This window comes from Salvelinus fontinalis, chromosome 28 (genome assembly GCF_029448725.1).
Source record: "Salvelinus fontinalis isolate EN_2023a chromosome 28, ASM2944872v1, whole genome shotgun sequence".
Classification (NCBI taxonomy): Eukaryota; Metazoa; Chordata; class Actinopteri; order Salmoniformes; family Salmonidae; genus Salvelinus; species Salvelinus fontinalis.
In genome coordinates, this window is record NC_074692.1 from 13,348,064 (window position 1) to 13,369,040 (window position 20,977).

Below are 20,977 nucleotides of genomic sequence, written 5' to 3' on the forward strand. Positions count from 1 at the left end.
AGCCACCGTGTTTCTACATCTGCATTGCTTGCCGTTAGGGGGTTTTAGGATGGGTTTCTGTACAGCACTTTGTGGCATCGGCTGATGTAAGAAGGGATATATAAATACATTTGATTGATTGATTGATTGATTGATATACCTGATTGCACTTGGTACCAAATCAAAAACCATTATCTATACACAGTCTCATAATTACAAACAGACAAGCACTAAACAAACCGTAGTGAAGAGGACCCATGGTTGTACGGTACCTGTACCTGTTTCTTGCGTAGCTTGCAGATCTGTTGCTCCACCATTGTAATCTCCCGGTCCACACGATCCATGTTCTGGATGAGCTCCTCCTTGGAGAAGCGGGCGGGCACCAGGTCCAGATCAGGGTCCATCTGGGCCGGGCTGACGGGGGATATGGGCTCCAGCTTCCCCATGGAGCTGCCACGGTCCTGGAGGGAGATAGAGGTAACATAGAGTAGTGGTTCCCAAACTAGGGGGCGGGGCACGATGGGTTCAAGAGTAAGTTTGAAGCCAGACTGAGCCGCCCCCCACCCCCCCCTAAAAAAAGGAACTCAGTCCGGATTTAAACTTACTCTTGAAAGTTGTAATAGTAGAATACAAAAGGGGTGCAATTTCAAAATTGGGTAGTGCATCATCAGTTCCTCTTGTCATGTCAGTCATTGCATAACTTAGAGAGCCATGTATAACGTGTCAGAAATGTCCAGATCAACTTGTCCAGATCAACCACGACAGAAATGTCCAGATCAACTTGCCCATGACAGCTAACGTTTTTCATTTAGGGGCTTTTTGCCAATAGATATTGGTGTCATTTTTTTGTCACTCAAATATCACATGAACACACAGACATGTCAAATGTATAGAATTGCAAGAAAATGTGCTTTGAAACTACAACATGTGCTTTGCACCGATGACAAAATGTGTAGAATTACAGGAAATACGCCTTAAACCTGCTGAATTTTCTTCACCAATTAGAGGGGTCTGAACAGTTTGTCATGAACAGTGCTTGTGCCCACAGAACTATATGTGTGATGTTCCCCAATACTGGAAAGGGGGCCCCGAGGGACAAAGGTTTGGACCCCTGACAGAGGATGTTAACTCATCAGTTTATAGGTGTTTCACAATACTAACACTGTTTACTTAGTCCATTATGCATATTATCAGGTTGCTTGGCAAACAGAACACAAAGTATACAGTTAAAACTTGAACTTCTAGAAAGGCCTGAACACAGATGGATGCAAATAGATGGATCTATTCCTATGTTTAGATTGCAGCCATCGATTAGACAGCAACGCTAAACTGGCCCAGACAAATTCAGTAACTGGTTTAGAGGCAACAATGACATGCTGAATCTCTGTCTCAGTCGTTCTCTCTCCCTCTCCCCTCTGTGTGTGGTCTGTGACATGGTTTACTCCGATAGACACGTGATCTAAACACCCTGGTTACATCTCCTTTGGGAAGGCAGCGGCACGCTATGATAATGAAGTCATCTGGGTAATAAAAGCCTGTGTCAGTGTCTCAGTTACTAGACCACACTAACGAATATTAAATCAGACTACAACCAGGTATATTCTAAGAACACAGAACCTGGCTCTGTGAGGATTCTTGGTTTGATTTGACGGATGAAATACACAGTTCCAAGGACTTTCCCGGGGGGGATCGCTTCGGTACATAGAACTGAATGGATGGGCTGAGTTGTACCTTGGATCCAGAGATACCCACTTAGCTGCATAGTCTAGTGCAGGGATCATCGTCTAGATTCAGCCACTGGCCGATTTTATCTAGAGCGTATGGTCAGGGGGCCGGAACATAATTACAAATAATTTGAAGACTGCAAATTGACCGCAAGAAGCCCAAACAGATATAATATTTACCTTAGGGAAAAAAATCATTTCCAACCTTGTTTACATTTGTATACTATCACATACACTAAATGACCAAAAGTATGCGGACATCTGCACGTCAAACATCTTTGATTTTACACTGCTGCTACTCGCTGTTTATTATCTATGCAAAGTCACTTTACCCCTACCTACTTGTACAAATTACCTTGACTAACCTGTAACCCCGCACATTGACTCTGTACCGATACCCCCTGTATATAGCCTCGTTATTGTTATTTTATTGTGTTACTTTTTATTATTTTTTACTTTAGTTTATTTAGTAAATACTATCTTAACTCTATTTCTTGAACCGCTTTGTTGGTTAAGGGCTTGTAAGTAAGCATTTCACGGTAAGGCTGCTGCATGTGACAAATAAGATTTGATTTGTTTAGATCTCATTCCAAAATCATGGGCATTAATATGGAATTGGTCCCCCTTTGCTGCTGTAACAGCCTCCACTCTTCTGGGAAGACTTTCCACTAGATGTTGGAACACTGTTGCGGGGACATGCTTCCATTCAGCCACAAGAGCATTAGTGAGGTCAGGCACTGATGGTGGGCGATTAGGCCTGGCTTGCCGTCTGCGTTCCAATTCATCCCAAAAGGTGTTCGATGGGGTTGAGGTCAGGGCTATGTGCAGGCAAGTCAAGTTCTTCCACACTGATGTCGACAAACCATTTCTGTAAGAACCTCACTTTGTTCACGGTGGCATTGTCATGCTGAAACAGGAAAGGGCCTTCCCCAAACTGTTGGCACCAAGTTGGAATCAGAGAGACGTCTAGAATGTCACTGTATTCTGGTAGCATTAAGATTTCCCTTCACTGGAACTAAGGGGGTCTTGCCTGAACTATGAAAAACAGCCCCAGACCATTATTCCTCCACCAAACTTTACAGTTGGCACTATGCATTGGGGCAGGTAGCATTCTCCTGGCATCTGCCAAACTCAGATTCGTCCGTTGGACTGCCAGATGGTGAACTATAATTCATCACCCTAGAATAGACATTTTCACTGCTCCAGAGCCCAATAGCGGCGAGCTTTACGCCACTGCAGCCGACGCTTGGCATTGCGCATGGTGATCTTAGGCTTGTGCGCGACTGCTCGGCCATGGAAACCCATTTTATGAAGCTCCCGACGAACAGTTCTTGCGCTGACGTTGCTTCCAGAGGCAGTTTGGAACTCAGTAGTGAGCGTTGCAACCGAGGACAGGCGATTTTTACGTGCTACGCACTTCAGCGGTCCCGTTCTGTGAGCTTGTGTGGCCTACCACTTCGCGGCTAAGCAGTTGTTGCTCCTAGACATTTCCACTTCACAATACCTGCACTTACAGTTGCCCGGGGCAGCTCTAGCAGGGCAGAAATTGGACAAACTGACTTCTTGGAAATGTGGTCACCGAGCTCTTCAGTAAGCACATTCTACTGCCAATGTTTGTCTATGTAGATTGCATGGATGTGTGCTCGATTTTATACACCTGTCAGAAACGGGTGTGGCTGAAATTACCGAATCCATTCATTTGAAGGGATGTCCACATACCTTTGTATATATAGTGTATATCCCTCTAGTACGCATGGGAATCATATGAAATAGATTTCCAAAAAATGTAAATCACTTGGAACTGATTTTCTTAATTTATGTTTTGCTCAGAAAATTTGAGGGGCCAAATAAAATAACCCGCGGTCCAAATTCATCACACGGGCCACCAGTGGTCTCAGTGGTATTGCTGATGCATGTCTGCAGAAGGAGGGTTTTGCTTTGTGCTTGGTCAGCTTACACGCTGTACGTCTCTGAGAAAGAACATTGTCAGCAGGCGAGGTCTCCATTTCAACTAACTTACACATACTGTACTGCATACAATAAGGACAGGCAAAGAGGACTATAGTCCATAATTGTTCAGAGTAGCTTGTCATTTTACAAGCATGGACTAGGTATTTGACAGTTATAGAACTGTGCATCCTAATCTCAGCCAAGGATGAGAGAAGCAACACTCCAAAGGTTATTCATGTTACACGCATGGGAAGTGTGAGCAAACAAATAAAGCTTTGCTGAAAAGAACTATAGCATCTTAAACCAACAACTCCCAATAAGCCACTGATCCCGCAATTGTAAACCCCCGCCAACACACCGTGAGTGTGTGTGTGGGGGTGACAGCAAGAAAATAGAAGTGTCAGTGAGTGGGAACCATGTTTCCTCCTGCATAAGGTATGTGTGTAAAGAGTGTGTTTGATCCAGCTTCGGTTTTATTTTTAAACTGCTAAAATGAGCATTATAACACTAATCTGGAGGAAGCAGGCAGGCTAAGTCTAGCTGCTCTCTAGACCTACTCTAGCCGAAATGTCACCGGGAGGAAAGGGGTTGAATGGACTGGCTGGGTCTGAAATGGCGAGGCTCCAGGCTGATAGTCATGCACGTCCATTACATGAGACACACACAATCCTACCAGTGCCTTTTTTTGGCTGCTAAGCGTCTTCCTTTGTAATCGTAGATGTGGCATGCTGCTACAACCCCTTGTTATAAGTTATAGCTGAAAGGGGCAAACTGCAATTCAAACAATAAGGAAGTGGTCACTAGCTTGTACTGAGGCGGACTCATTTCCATCACTCTGAGAAATTATGTAAAAGCAGAGACTGGCCGAGATGAAAGAACGCCTAACACATGCCTAGCGTGGGTTAGGAAAATATTCTGTGATTTGTACTTTGAAGGAAAATCCTTGATATGTCTATAGAAAAGGCAATGTAGGAGGATGAAATTGTAGTCCTACTTCAATCAAATATCAAATATCATATAAAATGGTAGGTACAAGGTAAGACCTTCAGAACAATGGTCTGAAAAGCTACCAGTTTCAGCTGTGCAACCTCCTATACCAGAGTTAACTCAAGGACTTCTGAGTTTGTGTGAGACATTGAGGTGTTTGGTCAGGAGGGGTTTCAGAGGGCTATCTGTCAAAAAGAGGGTTAGTTCTCCTGGGCTTTCAAGTGTCGAGACCCACACCATGTCTAGGACCTACATCTTGACTGTCCTCTGTTCTTGTGAAGAGCAACACGTCTCCACACACTGCTAGCAGACAAAGTGTGAAAATAAGTGACCCCGATGTTAAAGCCTGTCCCCACTGCAGATCATATACCCTGGCTAATACCACTCAAACCAACTTTAACTTTTGACTGTGTGTACGTGTACAGTCATGGCCAAAAGTTGAGAATGACACAAATAATAATTTTCACAAAGTCTGCTGCCTCAGTTTGTATGATGGCAATTTGCATATACTCCAGAATGTTATGAAGAGTGATCAGATGAATTACAAAGTCCCTCTTTGCCATGCAAATTAACTGAATCCCCCAAAAACATTTCCACTGCATTTCAGCCCTGCCACAAAAGGACCAGCTGACATCGTGTCAGTGATTCTCTCGTTAACACAGGTGTGAGTGTTGACGAGGACAAGGCCGGAGATCACTCTGTCATGCTGATTGAGTTCGATTAACAGACTGGAAGCTTCAAAAGGAGGGTGGTGCTTGGAATAATTGTTCTTCCTCTGTCAATCATGGTTAACTGCAAGGAAACACGTGCCGTCATCATTGCTTTGCACAAAAAGGGCTTCACAGGCAAGGATATTGCTACCAGTAAGATTGCATCTAAATCAACCATTTATCGGATCATCAAGAACTTCAAGGAGAGCGGTTCAATTGTTGTGAAGAAGGCTTCAGGGCGCTCAAGAAAGTCCAGTAAGCGCCAGGACCATCTCCTAAAGTTGTTTCAGCTGCGGGATCGGGGCACCACCAGTACAGAGCTTGCAGGAATGGCAGCAGGCAAGTGTGAGTACATCTGCACGTACAGTGAGGTGAAGATTTTTGGAGGATGGCCTGGTGTCAAGAAGTGCAGCAAAGAAGACACTTCTCTCAAGGGAAAAACATCAGGGACAGACTGATATTCTGCAAAAGGTACAACGATTGGACTGCTGAGGACTGGGGTAAAGTCATTTTCTCTGATGAATCCCATTTCCGATTGTTTGGGGCATCTGGAAAAAATCTTGTCCGGAGAAGACAAGGTGAGCGCTTCCATCAGTCCTGTGTCATGCCAACAGTAAAGCATCTTGAGACCATTCATGGGTGGGGTTGCTTCTCAGCCAAGGGAGTGGGCTCACTCACAATTTTGCCTAAGAACACAGCCATGAATAAATAACGGTACCAAACACATCCTCCAAGAGCAACTTCTCCCAACCATCCAGGAACAGTTTGGTGATGAACAATGCCTTTTCCAGCATGATGGAGCACCTTGCTATAAGGCAAAATTGATAACTAAGTGGCTCGGGGAACAAAACATCGATATTTATGGTCCATGGCAGGAAACTCCCCAGACCTTAATCCTATTGAGAACTTGTGGTCAATCCTCAAGAGGCGGGAGGACAAACAAAACCCCACAAATTCTGACAAACTCCAAGCATTGATTATGCAAGAATGGGCTGCCATCAGTCAGGATGTGGCCCAGAAGTTAATTGACAGCATGTCAGGGTGGATTGCAGAGGTCATGAAAAAGAAGGCTCAACACTGCAAATATTGACGCTCTGCATCAACTTCATGTAATTGTCAATAAAAGCCTTTGACACTTATGAAATGCTTGTAATTATACTTCAGTATTCCATAGTAACATCTGACAAAAATATCTAAAGACACTGAAGCAGCAAACTTTGTGAAAATGAATGTGTCTCATTCAAAACTTTTGGCCACAACTGTACACACACAGTACATGTGCAATGAATGCATGCCTGCTGAGTGAGCACAGGCCTTGATACAGCGAGTGTGCTGTATGTGCAGTGTGTCAGCAAACATACACTGAGTGTACAAAACTTTAGGAACACCTGCTCTTTCCATGACAGACTGACCATGTGAAAGCTATGATCCCTTATTGAGGTCACCTGTTAAAATCACTTCAAAATCAGTGTAGATGAAGGGGAGGAGACAGGTTAAAGAAGGACATTTAAGCCTTGAGACGTGGATTGTGTATTTGTGCCATTCAAAGGGTGAATGGGCAAGACAAAATATTTAAGTGCCCTTGAACGGGTTATGGTAGTAGGTGCCAGGCGCACTGGTTTGTGTGTCAAGAACTGCAATGCTGCTGCATTTTTCAGGCTCAAAAGTTTAATGTGTGTTTCATGAATGGCCCACCATCCAAAGGACATCCAGGCAACTTGACAACTGTGGGAAGCTTGAGACCTTGTAATCCATGCCCCGACAAATTGAGGGCAAAGGGAGGTGAAACTCAATATTAGGAAGGTGTTCCTAATGTTTTGTACAGTCAGTCAGTGTATGTGCGACAATTGAAAGGAGAAGAGAAAACATCCTGTTGTTTTCATATTAGCAGGTGTTCATGAGATCACATGATTTAGTCTTGTTAAAAACAGAGCGAGGTGCACAACTTCTCTTAGCCTAGGTTACATTCTGAAGTAGGATTCATTTTGTGTCAATGGCAATGCTCGAACCCACAGAAACAAGAGACCCTTAAATTTACTCACAGCAAGTGCCACTAAGTGGGGGTTAGCCTAAATCACTCAGACGACCGTGTGAAGCCTGACCTTCCCTGACCATAAAAACAGCCTGTGCCAAAAGCTAATCAGTACAGATTCAGAGCTGCCAGTAATGACTGACAATACACAACCGACCAGCAAACAGGAGAATGTGGGGGAAAGGTGTCCAGGGAAGGGGGCAGCACGCATGCACACACACAGGCATGTGACTATGATATCCAAGCTGGCAGTCTGGCATAGACATGAAAGGTATTTTGGTTTCCACAACAGCATAAATATCTCTGTCAGACTGACAGGTCAGCCCACATGTTAGCGCGGTGTGGGCAGAGTGTGGCATGCATGGAAATTTGGTGAAGTTACAGATTGGAGGTGTGAAGTAGAGTGGTCCAAAAAGTTGGAACCTTTCCAAAATTGACCTGGGTCTTTTACACGCGGACCCGATATGCATAAATAAATAAAAATTACAGACACCCATTCCGAACGGACCTGAGGACAACTATACTCTTTCCGGATAGACCTGGTCGGATCCAGACCCAGTGCGATCAGTGGGGGAAGCAGCAGAAAAGGCTATTTTTAAGCTACTTAATTAAATCGGAGCTGATAAAGCGCAAGGGAGAGGAGGTAGAGAGAGGTGCCGCTTTAGCAGGGGCCATGCGTGCTGTGCGTGTAGGCTACCTTGACTGAGCGAGTGACACGGGGAGCAAGCAGGGAGGTAGAGACGAGACAGCGACCAACCAAAACGACTCGCACTATGGGTAGACTAATAGCGCCCATAGCTAGGTTATTTATCATCCAATATGATTACGTAGTAGAACCTGTCTTGACTGCATCAAATTGGGAGAAGCTAGTTAAGCTAGCTAGGTAGCCTAATTGAGGCTGCATGCGCTTTCTTGTCCTACACAACTCCATTCAGAATATTAAGTAGCATCCTACCTGTTGGCTCTTGTTCGTTGTAGTCTATCCTTCTCCTTTAACTTTTCATTCCGTTATTTTAATTCCTATCAGGATTAGATATCTCCTACATTTTGAAACAAATAGAGGCTCTGTGACTGTAGCCTATTGCCACGTTGATGACTTATGATTAGCCAACAACAACAAGCTACACACGCCACTCTCGTGAAAAGCAAAAGAAGCAGCATAAATTCTACAACCCCTCTCTGTCTCTCTCTACTGCAGCAGTCGCGTTCCAGACCCGTGACAATCATATCCGATCTGACACAGACCCGTGAAACTATTTAGAATTCTGGAATCGAACCCGCTCGGGTTTTCGGGGAACAGGTGGATCCGTGAAGACCTCTAGTGTGAAGAATGACCTTCCAGCCCCCAGACAGTAGCCCCCCCCCCTCCAAACTCCACCCCCCACACAAAAAGATAACAAACCTACATATTTTTTAATAAGATCATCTTTGAGAACTAACAGCCAACAAAATGAAACTAGACAGTCAGGGAGAATCTAAAATTCAAAACATGTTATGGCATGTGGCCCCAATTGATTTTATGTGAGAGTCACTCAGATAGCATAAAAACAAGGCATTAGCTTTGAAACTGCCATTTCTCTCTAAGGCCCATGACAAAACGTGTCAAATCGCAGAAAACTGATTTTAAAACTGCAGCCAAGACAAGGACCTCTAAAGCCATTGTGATGAGATGGGATGAAATGACGAGGCCCCAGGCTGCTAGTCATACATGTGCATCACATCGGACACACAATCCTATCAGTGCCTTGTTTGACTGCTAAGCGTCTCTCCCCCACCCCCGCTAACATTGCCACCGCTGCTGAAAATAAATCCTTAGGGCAACACCGCACACACACAATCATCATGTACGCTGCTGCTACTCTGTCTATCATATATCCTGATGCCTAGTCACCCCTATAGATATCTACCTCGATCACTCCAGTATCCCTGCACATTGTAAATATGCTACTGGAACTGACCCTGTATATGGCTTCTTACTTTCTCAAAATTCTTGTGTGTTTTTGTTCTACCTTGGGTTTGGAGCTGGCAAGAAAGGCATTTCACTGTACTTGTGCACGTGACAAATTGAAATACCTCATCCCTATTCTGTTCTCCAAGGGCTGTTGCTGATCACCAAGCAGAGATTCGACAGCAGACGGCCTTCCCTCCATCTCTCATTGAGGAGAGAAAACAAGACTCATTGTGCTGGGTGGAAGTCTGTCACGTTGTCGTCGAACTACGCCTGTGCATCTGCCTGGACTCCCTTACACATCAAGACACAGCAGTGGTGGGAATCTGTGATTGACTCAGCCTGAATTTAAAAACAGATTACAAATTGTGCGTCACTGGCCTTAACACAATACCCCATAATGTCAAAGTGGAATGTTGTTCGAAATTATTACAAATTAATAAAAAACGAAAAGCTATAATGTCTTGAGTCAATAAATATTCAATCCCTTTATTATGGCAAGCCTAAATAAGTTCAGGAGTAAACATTTGCCACTCACACAAACCACTCACACAATAAGTTACATGGACTCACTCTGTGTGCAATAATAGTGTTAAACATGATTTCTTAATGACTACTTCCTCTCTGTACCCCACACATACAATTCATTTTTATTTATTTAAACAGGGAGTCACAATGAGATTAAAAATCTATTTTACAAGAGAGCCCTGTACACATTACAATAAAAACAGATATTAAAACATACATGTATAAAAAAACACTATAATTCAGCACACAATTAACAAAAATAAAAATGTACTAAAAGCAATCGCATTCAACTACATAGAGGTACTCAATCAATCATTTAAACTGCCTGAGTGACACCAGTACATCTAACTGCAGTGAACTCTACAGATTGTTCCACAAATTAGGGGCTAAAAACGCAGATTTTCCTAAATCTGTGGAGACTGAAGGGATCTCTAGTGTTATCCATTCCTGTGAACGGGTTTGGTAACTTATGATTCTTATCTTAATTAATGATGTTACATATGGAGGGAGTTTCTGTCAGATTGCTTTGTAAATAAATCAAAGAGAATGCAGCTCTCTTCTTACAGACAGAGAGGTCCATCCCACATTTTTATACAGACGACAATGATGGGTCCTAAAATTGTCCCCTGTGATGAAACGTATTGTGGAATGGTAGACTGCGTCCAAGGGTTTTAAAACAGAGGTTGCCGCATGCATGTAAACAATATCACCAAAATCCAATACAGTGAGAAGCGTTGCTTGAACAATCTTTCTCCTATTTTTAATACTAAGGCATTTCGATATAAAAAAAACTATCTTGGATCTTAGCTTCTTAGTCAGATTTTGATATGCGTTGTGAAGGACAACTTGTCATCCATCCTGTCAGGTCTCTCAGTCGAGCAGTGAATTTCAAACACAGATTCAACCACAAAGACCAGGGAGGTTTTCCAATACCTCGCAAAGAATAGCACCTACTGGTAGACGGGGGGAGGGGGGGGGGGCATTGAATATCCCTTTGTGCATGGTGAAGTTATTAATTACACTTTGGATGGTGTATCAATACACCCAGCCACTACAAAGATGCAGGTGTCCTTCCTAACAGTTGCCGGAGAGGAAGGAAACTGCTCAGGGATTTCACCACGAGGCCAATAGTGACATTAAAACAGTTACAGAGTTTAATGGCTGTGATAGGAGAAACCTGAGGATGGATCAACAACATTATAGGTACTCCACAAGACTAACCTAATTGACAAAGTGAAAGAAGGAAGCTTGCACAGAATACACATTTTCCAAAACACGCATCCTGTTTGCAACAAGGCATTAAGGTAATACTGCAAAAAATGTGGCAAACCCATTCACTTTGTCCTGAATACAGTGTTATGTTTGGGGCAAATCCAATACAACACATTACTGATGACCACTATTCATATTTCAAGCATAATGATGACTGCATCATGTTATGGGTATGCTTGTAATCGTTAGGACTGGGGAGTTTTTCAGGATACAATTTTTTTTAACAATGGAGATAAAGCAAAATCCGAAAGGAAAACCTAGTTCAGTCTGCTATCCACCAGATACACCTTTGAGCAGGACAATAACTTAAAATATAAGGCCAAATCTACACTGGAGTTGCTAACAAAGACAGTGAATGTTCCTGAGTGGCCGAGTCACTGTTTGGACTTAAATCCCCTTCTAAATCTATGGCAAGACTTGAAAATGGTTGTCTAGCAATGATCAACAACCAATTTGACAGAGCCTGACGAATTTTGAAAATAATAAAATGGGCAAATATTGTACAATCCAGGTGTGCAAAGCTCTTAGAGACTGACCCAGTAAGACTCACAGCTGTAATCGCTGCCAAAGGTGATTCTAACATGTATTGACTAAGGGGGTTGAACGCTTATCTAATCAAGATAGTTTTTTTTTTTTTTCATACATTTTTTTTGTTTACAAACGTTAGAATTGGTCTTCCACTTTGAAATGACAGAGTATTGTGTGTATATCATTGGCAAACAAAATCTATTAAATCAACTTTAATCCGAATTTGTAACTAAACAAAATGTGGAAAAGGTCAGGGGTGTGAATAGTTTCTGAAGGCACTGTATATCCCCGCTAGACAGGCTGCTGTTATTATATAGTCTAGTCTGCTCTCCCTTTTCCTGTCCCTCTGTCTCTTACTCCTCCCTTTCCCGTTTCCCCTTCATCTGTGCCTCTCTCTGTATTTGCCCTTTGCCTCTTTGTTCCCCATCCCCCGCTCTCCTCCCGTTTTGCTCATTCTTTCCATACAGTGGTTGTATCTGACAACACTTATATAATGGCTTCACAGCCCTCAGCACTGAGGAATTACTAGCGTTCCTGAATATTTCCCGGCTAGTTTAGAGAATCTGTGTGCGTTTTGCAGTCCCCTTTATTGGCATATCTATTTACCATTCCTTGGCTGGCTGCCTCCCGCAGCAGTTTGAAGTGCTCTGTACCATGTCAGGAACATCTCACTAGACTAGCAGTATCTCTGCTCTTCACTGTGATGCTGCTGTTTTCATCTTCCTCTGCTATGGTGCTTCATCCTGAGAGAGGCCCATCAAATCTAGGTCAGCAGCTCCATTATTTATTAATTGTTTGTTTCACAGCTAGCTCATATTCCCCACTCAAAATCCCCCTCCCTATCCTCCTCCCAGTCCCAGCTCACATTGTGGTGTCTAATAATACCCTGGCTGCCCCAGGGGAAGATGCTGCCACTCAGCAGGATCTCACGCAGCACAGTAGAGGGTGTGATTGATGTCCTTGTCCTTGCTGCTGTCCCAACAGGCAGGTCAGGCCAGGGATGACTAACGCTGGGTAGAGCTAGGGCTGTTACGGTGACCGTATTACTGCCACACCGGTGGTCACAAGTCATCATCGCAGTCAAATTCCATGTGACCGTTTAGTCACGGTAATTATGTTTCTCCAAGCTCTGATGCTGCTGATGGTCATTAGTAGCCTACCAAACTTGCTAACTGCCTGGTACTCAGCACTCTATTGTCCCTCTAATCACTCTGACATCAATACAAATGTTTTCGATAATCAAATCAAACACTTCATGAAATTGCATGAGCTCATGTTGAGCAACATTTCAATAGACTGTGCTATTGTGTGAGAAAACAGAGTTTTGATGGCTTTTATTAAAAATAGGATCCCATTAGCTTTCTATAGGCTAGGCCTACTATATTTATTAACTTCCTTAATAATACGCACATTGTTTGTCTTTACAACAGGAGTATAGCCAACCTGGCTAGAATTAAAAATGAACCACGGGAAAAAGCGTCTTCCTTTTCGCTATTTAGGTGCATAGATAACAAGTATTTTTTCCTCTGCCCCTGTTCTGAGACAGGTACATGATAATGGTGCATTCTAAATCAAAACAAATTTCACACATATATTATTAAGTGTATGTAAAGACAAGACTAAATCAAGAATAGTCTGATGGGGTGACAATATTAGCTTATCCCTTGTGAATTATGTATTATCACTTGTAAATGATGCCCAATGTGTGCAATAAGGAACGAAACATGCATTTTTTTGGTGACTTTTTCAAATCAGTCGCACAACTCATGTAGCCTAGCCCATAGGCATATACGTTTTGATAAGGTTCGTATCACAACTAAAGTGGGCAAAAAACATGGCCAAAAGAATTAAGCACATTAATCTGCTTTACAACCAGTGTAGAGCCTAATTGGCATACACCACCAGTCAAAAGTTTTAGAACACCTACTCATTCAAGGGTTTTTCTTTATTTTGACTAATTATTGTAGAATAACAGTGAAGACATCAAAACTATGAAATACCACATATGGAATCATGCAGTGACTTAGTGCCATATAGCCATCCTTTCCCTTAGTGACAGCGTCGCACACACTTGGCATTCTCTCAACCAGTTTCATGAGGTAGTCACCTAGAATGCATTTCAATTAACAGGTGTGCCTTGTTAAAAAGTTAATTTGTGGAATTTCTTTCCTTCTTAATGCGTTTGAGCCAATCAGTTGTGTTGTAAAAAGGTAAGGGGGGTATACAGAAGATAGCCCTATTTGGTAAATGACCGGGTCCATAATGGCAAGAAAAGCAACAACAAAAAATGTAAAAATACATAAAGAACAGCTCAAATAAGCAAAGAGAAACAACAGTCCATTACTTTAAGAAATGAAGGTCAATCAATGCGGAAAATGTCAAAAACTTTGAAAGTTTCTTCAAGCGCAGTCGCAAAAACCATCAAGCGCTCAGATTAAACTAATTCTCATGAGAACCGCCACAGGAATGTCAGACCCAGAGTTACCTCTGCTGCAGAGGATAAGTTCATTAGAGTTACCAGCCTCAGAAATTGCAGCCCAAATAAATGCTTCAGAGTTCAAGTAACAGACACATCTCAACATCAACTGTTCAGAGGAGACTGTGTGAATCAGGCCTTCATGGTCGAATTTCTGCAAAGAAACCACTACTAAAGGACACCAATAAGAAGAAGACTTGCTTGGGCCAAGGAACACGAGCAATGGACATTAGACCGGTGTCAATTTGTCCTTTGGTTCCAACCGCCATGTCTTTGTGAGACGCGGTGTGTGTGAACGGATGATCTCCGCATGTGTATTTCCCACCGTAAAGCATGGAGGAGGTGTGATGGTGTGGGGGTGATTTGCTGGTGACACTGATTTATTTAGAATTCAAGGCACACTTAACCAGCATGGCTACCACAGCATTCTGCAGCGATACGCCATCCCATCTGGTTTGGGCTTAGTGGGAATATGATTTGTTTTTCAACAGGGCAATAGCCCAACACACCTTCAGGCTGTGTAAGGGATATTTGACCAAGAAGGAGAGTGATGAAGTGCTGCATCAGATGACCTGGCCTCCACAATGCCCGGACCTCAAACAAATGTAGATGGTTTGGGATGAGCTCGACCGCAGAATGAAGGAAAAGCAGCCAACAAATGCTCAGCATATCTGGGAACTCCTTCAAGACTGTTGAAAAGCATTCCAGGTGAAGCTGGTTGAGAGAAGGCCAAGAGTGTGCAAAGCTTCCATCATGGCAAAGGGTGGCTATTTGAAGAATCTCAAATACAGAATATATTTGGATTTGTTAAACACTTTTTGATTCCAGGATGTGTTATTTTACAGTTTTGATATTTTATTCTACAATATAGAAAATAGTAAAAAAAATATATAAAGAAAACCCTTGAATGAGTCGGTGTTCTAAAACGTTTGACCGGTAGTGTACATAGAGTTTCAAGTTAGGGGAAGATAATTTACCATAAAAATGCACTTTTATAATAAAGTATTACATGCATAACTGCATTTGCGAACACATTTGAGAACAGCATTTTCCTAATGTGTGCATTGCTGCGCTTCTAATGTGAAGAAATAGCCTAATAGTTAATCAACATTTTAAGCTAAAACGTTCTGATCTGTTGCATCAGCCTCATTGCTTTTAACTGTTTGTGGTTGTATTCATTTGGGATCTATCGCATCCAACAACTGTCCCAGCGTATGTTTGGAATATTTATTTAATGCACAGAAGGACAAGTTGACCAAAAGAATGGGTCAACTTTTGTACTATGGGGGATAGTAGATTAACATAGGCTAGTGCTGTTTGTTAGGCCTACTCATCTTGTTGGCTGATGAAAAGTAGGCTAAATATAGACAGTTCTTCTAACATCTTCAACATGGACTCTGGATTCCACACAAGTCCCCGATGTGTCCGTCTTCACTTCTAGCCTACTTCTTAGCTGTGAGAAGGACCTGATCATGTGATGGGCATTAGCTAATACGAATTGAGATATCTGAGAGAGCCATGTGAGCGAGAGGTGCTTCGGAGTATGGCAGCCAGGGGAAGGGAATTATAACTATTATATTCATCCGAAGGGCACAACAGCCACTTTGGTCGCAAAATGCATAGATTTTTTAGGGGGCATTACAGCCACACAAGGGGGTTGTCATCGGGAAATTCGAGGCCTGGTGAAAATATTATCAAGTGCTTATCAAATTGTGACAGAGACTGATGAAGTGTGTGCAGCCTGCACAAGAAACAACTCAGAGCCTTTAATGCAAAAAAAATTTAAAATCATTATAAGTGTCGCATCATGCAGCCTTAGAATGTATCAAACATCAAAACATACAGCCCAACATTTGTATCTCAACTAAAGTTGCAAAAATAACTTATAAATTGCATATATAAATAGCATATAGGAGGACCTGTTTCTTTGTTAAGCGCTCAACACAGAATAGCCGCATGTGCGCACTTCCCTGGCAATCGTTTGGAGAAAATGTCCTTTCTATTTTATTCAGCTATGTTCAATTGTATTCTTCATACTATAAAATATATTTTTTAAATAGTGCCACGAAATTCTAAGCAAATCTTGTCTGCTAAATGAGCTGGTGTAGCCCACAGACATATGGCATAGCCAAATCAGGGCCTAACATAAGGACAACTCAGAGTATGCTATTCTATTCTTCTGAAATAGACTACATTTTAATTCATATGTTCCTTTAGACCTGTCTAAAGTAAATAATAGATTTATTGTGAAGGTGTAGGCTATATGATATGGATATATTAGACATTAAAATGTAGATGTTCCAAAGGTCTGCATCAGTGGACTACGCGTGGAAGCCAGGAGATGCTAAACGTGTCTATGTTCATTAACGGTCAGTTGCCGTGAGACCGTCAGTCATTTGCTTGACAATCACCACCACAGCCCTAGGTAGAGCAGGCTAGTTTTCCCAATGAGGCAAAGCTCCTTCTCTTGCCACTTATTCAGAAATTGACTAAATTGACTAGAAATTATACATCCTCCAGAATAGATTAGAAAAATGGCCAAAATTACTATTCTGCTAACATTTGACATGCAGAAGACACCAACAGGACATAGGTAGCTAAACAGCAACAGTAAGTGTGGGTGTAACAACATAGCGCTCCGGGAATAATCTTGATTACTAACAACTCCCACCGACGCCAGATGGTAGAGTATGAGTGGGAACAATAATTTCTTCAGTGCTTTTTCAGAATCACCTTCCAGGTGCCATGACTTGTTGATGAGCAGAGAAACAGTACTAGCAGAGTGTCATCCACTGTGTTGATAACAGGTGAAGGGAGAACAGAGCAGTGAGCAGCACAACCTTCCCCTGAGCCTCTGACAGAAAACAGAACCTGTAGAAAGCAACACACACTGACTGCACCAGCTCTATTCATGGGACACATCCTCAGAGCTAGCTAACATTCCACACATCTGTGTCTGCTGCCACTTACCGTAAAACTTGAATTAAACGCAGTCTCAAATAGCAGCCTGTCCCTTTCAATAGCCAGGAATCGGCACACATTTCAGCAAATAATTGCCGGTTTCAAACAAAATGCGGGATCTAACTGAATTTTTATGAGCGAACATTGAGTACCAGAAAGATTGCGCAAAAGAAGAAAAAGGAGAACATAATTTCCATTGAGACTTTTTATGCAAAATCGAGGATGTATGATAGGCAGCCTTTGCAAGTCTCATTTGCGATGGATTTGTTATTCTAATGTTTATACTGGTCACAAACAGTGTGGTAGTCTTTTCAACATTTTATCGAGCAAAAGCGTCCTGCATTAAGGAAATAGACGCCTGGATCAAACAGATAATAAATAAATGGCAAATAAATGCCTGCGCTATTCAAATAAATGCCTGCGCTATTCATTTAAGACACAGCCATCACCAGCGCAGCTAAAGCAGAGCACAGTAGTTGTGGAGTAGGCCAGGACCTCGAAAAGTGAAAGGCAATCGGCATTACTTACGACTGCCTCACCACCATCAAGGAACTGATCTCTTGCTGAAGAGAAAATATTCATTACCATTAGCTGCTGTGTTATGCATTTACACTGTTAAACCTATGCTTTTGGAGGGTTTCTGTGACCCAGCAGGCACATAGAAAAATATATTCAAGCCAGTACCCAACCATTCCTGGGAGAGAAAACACAACAGCACAGCTACTTCCCACATCCCTGCTTGTTTACTCTGGGCATTTAGTAGCTATAAATAACCACATACAGTGTCAAATGACTCCCCACACCATGCTAAATAACCACTTAACCTCAGCCAGCCAGGCGAAATGTCAGCACAGTTAAGAGAAAGCTGTCCTATCCAAATCAGCACTTTAAACCAAACCAATCAACGTAGGAGTACATTTCCTAAGTAATCAACACTGACCTTTAACATGTCCTCTGCCCCTCCCAGAGGAAGTTGTGGGCGGTGGGCTGAGTGCCTCATGAGAGACTCCGGCCCCATGTCCAGCCGAGGACGCTTCATCTCAGCATATTCCATCTCTGATAGGCTGTTGGGATCGGGCAGGTATATGTGCTCATAGCGGATGTGTTGCTCCTGACCTCTGTAGGGACAAAGAGAGAAAGACAGGTAAACAACTAACATTTGTAAGTATGGTATATCAGACTACGAGGAAGTCAAGCCAGCAAACTGGCACCATAATAGTCCTGAGCCGATGTAATAAAATGACCACTGCATATTCAGAACTGTACATTTGTTAAATCAATTCACAGATCAAGTGCAATGTTGCGGGGCATGAAATAAAAGCCCTCTATTTAGGGCTGGGCGATAAGGACAAAATATCATATCATGGTATTTTTCAAATGTGACAATATTTTATGCTTTTGATGAATAAAAGTTCTACATTTGCATTATGAGTAGTGCGTGACCCTAGGGTGGCAACACATATATTCTAAATTATTTCAATGGGTCTTTCACCATTCTGATTGTTTTATAGTGTTCAATTCAACTTCAACATAAAATCATTTCCTGCATTTCCATCAATTTCTGCATTTCCTCCACTCATTTGAGATCATTTCCACACTGCCACGATACGGGCAAAAATACAAGGCCTTATTTTTAACCAAATGTTGCAATTGCGATTTAGATCAAAACACTTTGGTGATCTTTTGGAATCATGGAAATAGAATGTTTATTATAATTCTAGTTAGAATATAAATAATAGTGGGCACTTTGAATAGTGTTGTTTGACATGACAATGAATGAAAATGCTGTGGACGAGTTATTGTGAGGGTAGAAACTAAAGTGATGTTTAGTGTTCCCTAGCGGACCCTATATTCTTTGGCTACATTAAATCTTTATTCATGTAGCCAACATATTCATGCTTTGCCTATTCCTCTTTGATTTAGAAGATACTGTTGCACAAACATGCTTATTTAGGCCTGCACCAGCACTGGTATCAGACTGTATTAGTTAGCTACGTTTGCTCTGACTCAGTACTTTTATTAGCTAGTTAGCTAGCCAGCTAACTATCCATTAGTGGCTAACACAATTTAGTTTAACTTGCTAAGAAAATACAAACTAGCTGTTTGCAGATGTAAGAAACAAACTAATATTGTAATTATTGAACGCTTGTGGATTATTGAACGCTTGCTTTATTTATATTAAGATATTCATGGTCATATATTATATGGTATTATGGTATTATATGACGTATTACAGTAATATGGAGTTATTCATGGTCATTGTGTATTATATGACGTATTACAGTAATATGGAGTTATTCATGGTCACTGTGTGTTATATGACGTATTACAGTAATATGGAGTAATTCATGGTCATTGTGTATTATATGACGTATTACAGTAATATGGAGTTATTCATGGTCATTGTGTATTATATGACGTATTACAGTAATATGTAGTCATTCATTGTCATTGTGTGTTATATGACATATTACAGTAATATGGAGTTATTCATGGTCATTGTGTGTTATATGACATGTTACAGTAATATGGAGTTATTCATGGTCATTGTGTATTATATGACGTATTACAGTAATATGGAGTTATTCATGGTCATTGTGTATTATATGACGTATTACAGTAATATGGAGTTATTCATGGTCATTGTGTATTATATGACGTATTACAGTAATATGGAGTTATTCATGGTCATTGTGTATTATATGACGTATTACAGTAATATGGAGTTATTCATGGTCATTGTGTATTATATGACGTATTACAGTAATATGGAGTTATTCATGGTCATTGTGTATTATATGACGTATTACAGTAATATGAGTTATTCATGGTCATTGTGTGTTATATGACGTATTACAGTAATATGGAGTTATTCATGGTCATTGTGTGTTATATGACGTATTACAGTAATATGGAGTTATTCATGGTCATTGTGCAGAATTTCTTTTTTAGGAAGAGTGATTCTAGACATCAGAGTGATTGCCAATATCCATTCCGAAGAGCTTCTCCACCCCTCCGTACAATGGTAGAAGTGCTTTATCACTTGAGAACACCACTCTGCTACATGAAAAAGTGGCAATCCATGAAACACTCAAAGCAGATAATGGTCCTCGGGGAGACGTGGGATTTGACAACATGACCATAATGATTAACGTATCCATTTGTAAGGCCAACACGGTGAGTGGTCTAAACAAAGGAAACGACACAAGAACAACTAGGCCGATCCCACTCACTGCGTGGCCCACTTATGGCAGCATACAGGCCTTGCATATTTCCGGTCCCTTCTGTACATATGCCTAGGTTTACACAACTGATGCATTCCATGTCTGCACACAACCCCAGGGCGATTAGCTAAAAGTTTGTGGTCATAATGACCTCAGTTGGTAGAGCATGGCACTTGCAACGCCAGGGGTGTGGGTTTGATTCCCACAGGGGACCAGTACGAACAAATATGAAAATGTACTGTATGCACTCACTAAGGCACTCTGGATAAGAGCGTCTGCTAAATTACTAAAATGTAAAAATGCAAATGTAAAAACCCATGACTTAAACAGAAGGAGCAGCATAATTAGTTATTGGATTGGAATACTGAGGCATATCAAACAGACACCAAAAATGACAGTTCTGTAACCCACCTTCCGACTGCCACTACTAATACACTACACTAAAACACAGCATAAAGCCTAGTTGCTCTTCTATCTTTTTGAATTGTCAAGTGGTCACTACTCACTTGGGCCACACACACAGACATCCAAAACCATGACTGACCTCTCCTGCGGCCCTTTCCCTGCAACATCCCTGTACTGTAGCGCCGAACCAGAACAGAGCAGGGAGGCCTGGAATGCTAACAATTAGATGGCTAAAATCATGGGTGGAAGGGAG

At 41.8% G+C, this 20,977-nt stretch overlaps 1 protein-coding gene across 13 annotated transcripts in view; it reads right to left on the reverse strand.

Moving 5' to 3' along the window:
- The window catches only part of LOC129826217 (nuclear receptor corepressor 2-like), a 127,016-nt gene that overhangs the window by 68,638 nt on the left and 37,401 nt on the right, over positions 1–20,977 (reverse strand). For 10 of the 13 annotated variants that reach the window (XM_055886690.1, XM_055886681.1, XM_055886687.1 and 7 more), the window contains exons 4-5: positions 18,036–18,213; positions 252–440 (exon numbers count right to left, since the gene is read on the reverse strand). In XM_055886690.1, the coding sequence (XP_055742665.1) occupies positions 252–440; positions 18,036–18,213 (367 nt within the window). The remainder of the gene's footprint in view (positions 1–251; positions 441–18,035; positions 18,214–20,977) is intronic. The other 3 variants (XM_055886683.1, XM_055886682.1, XM_055886689.1) reach the window with 1 other exon arrangement.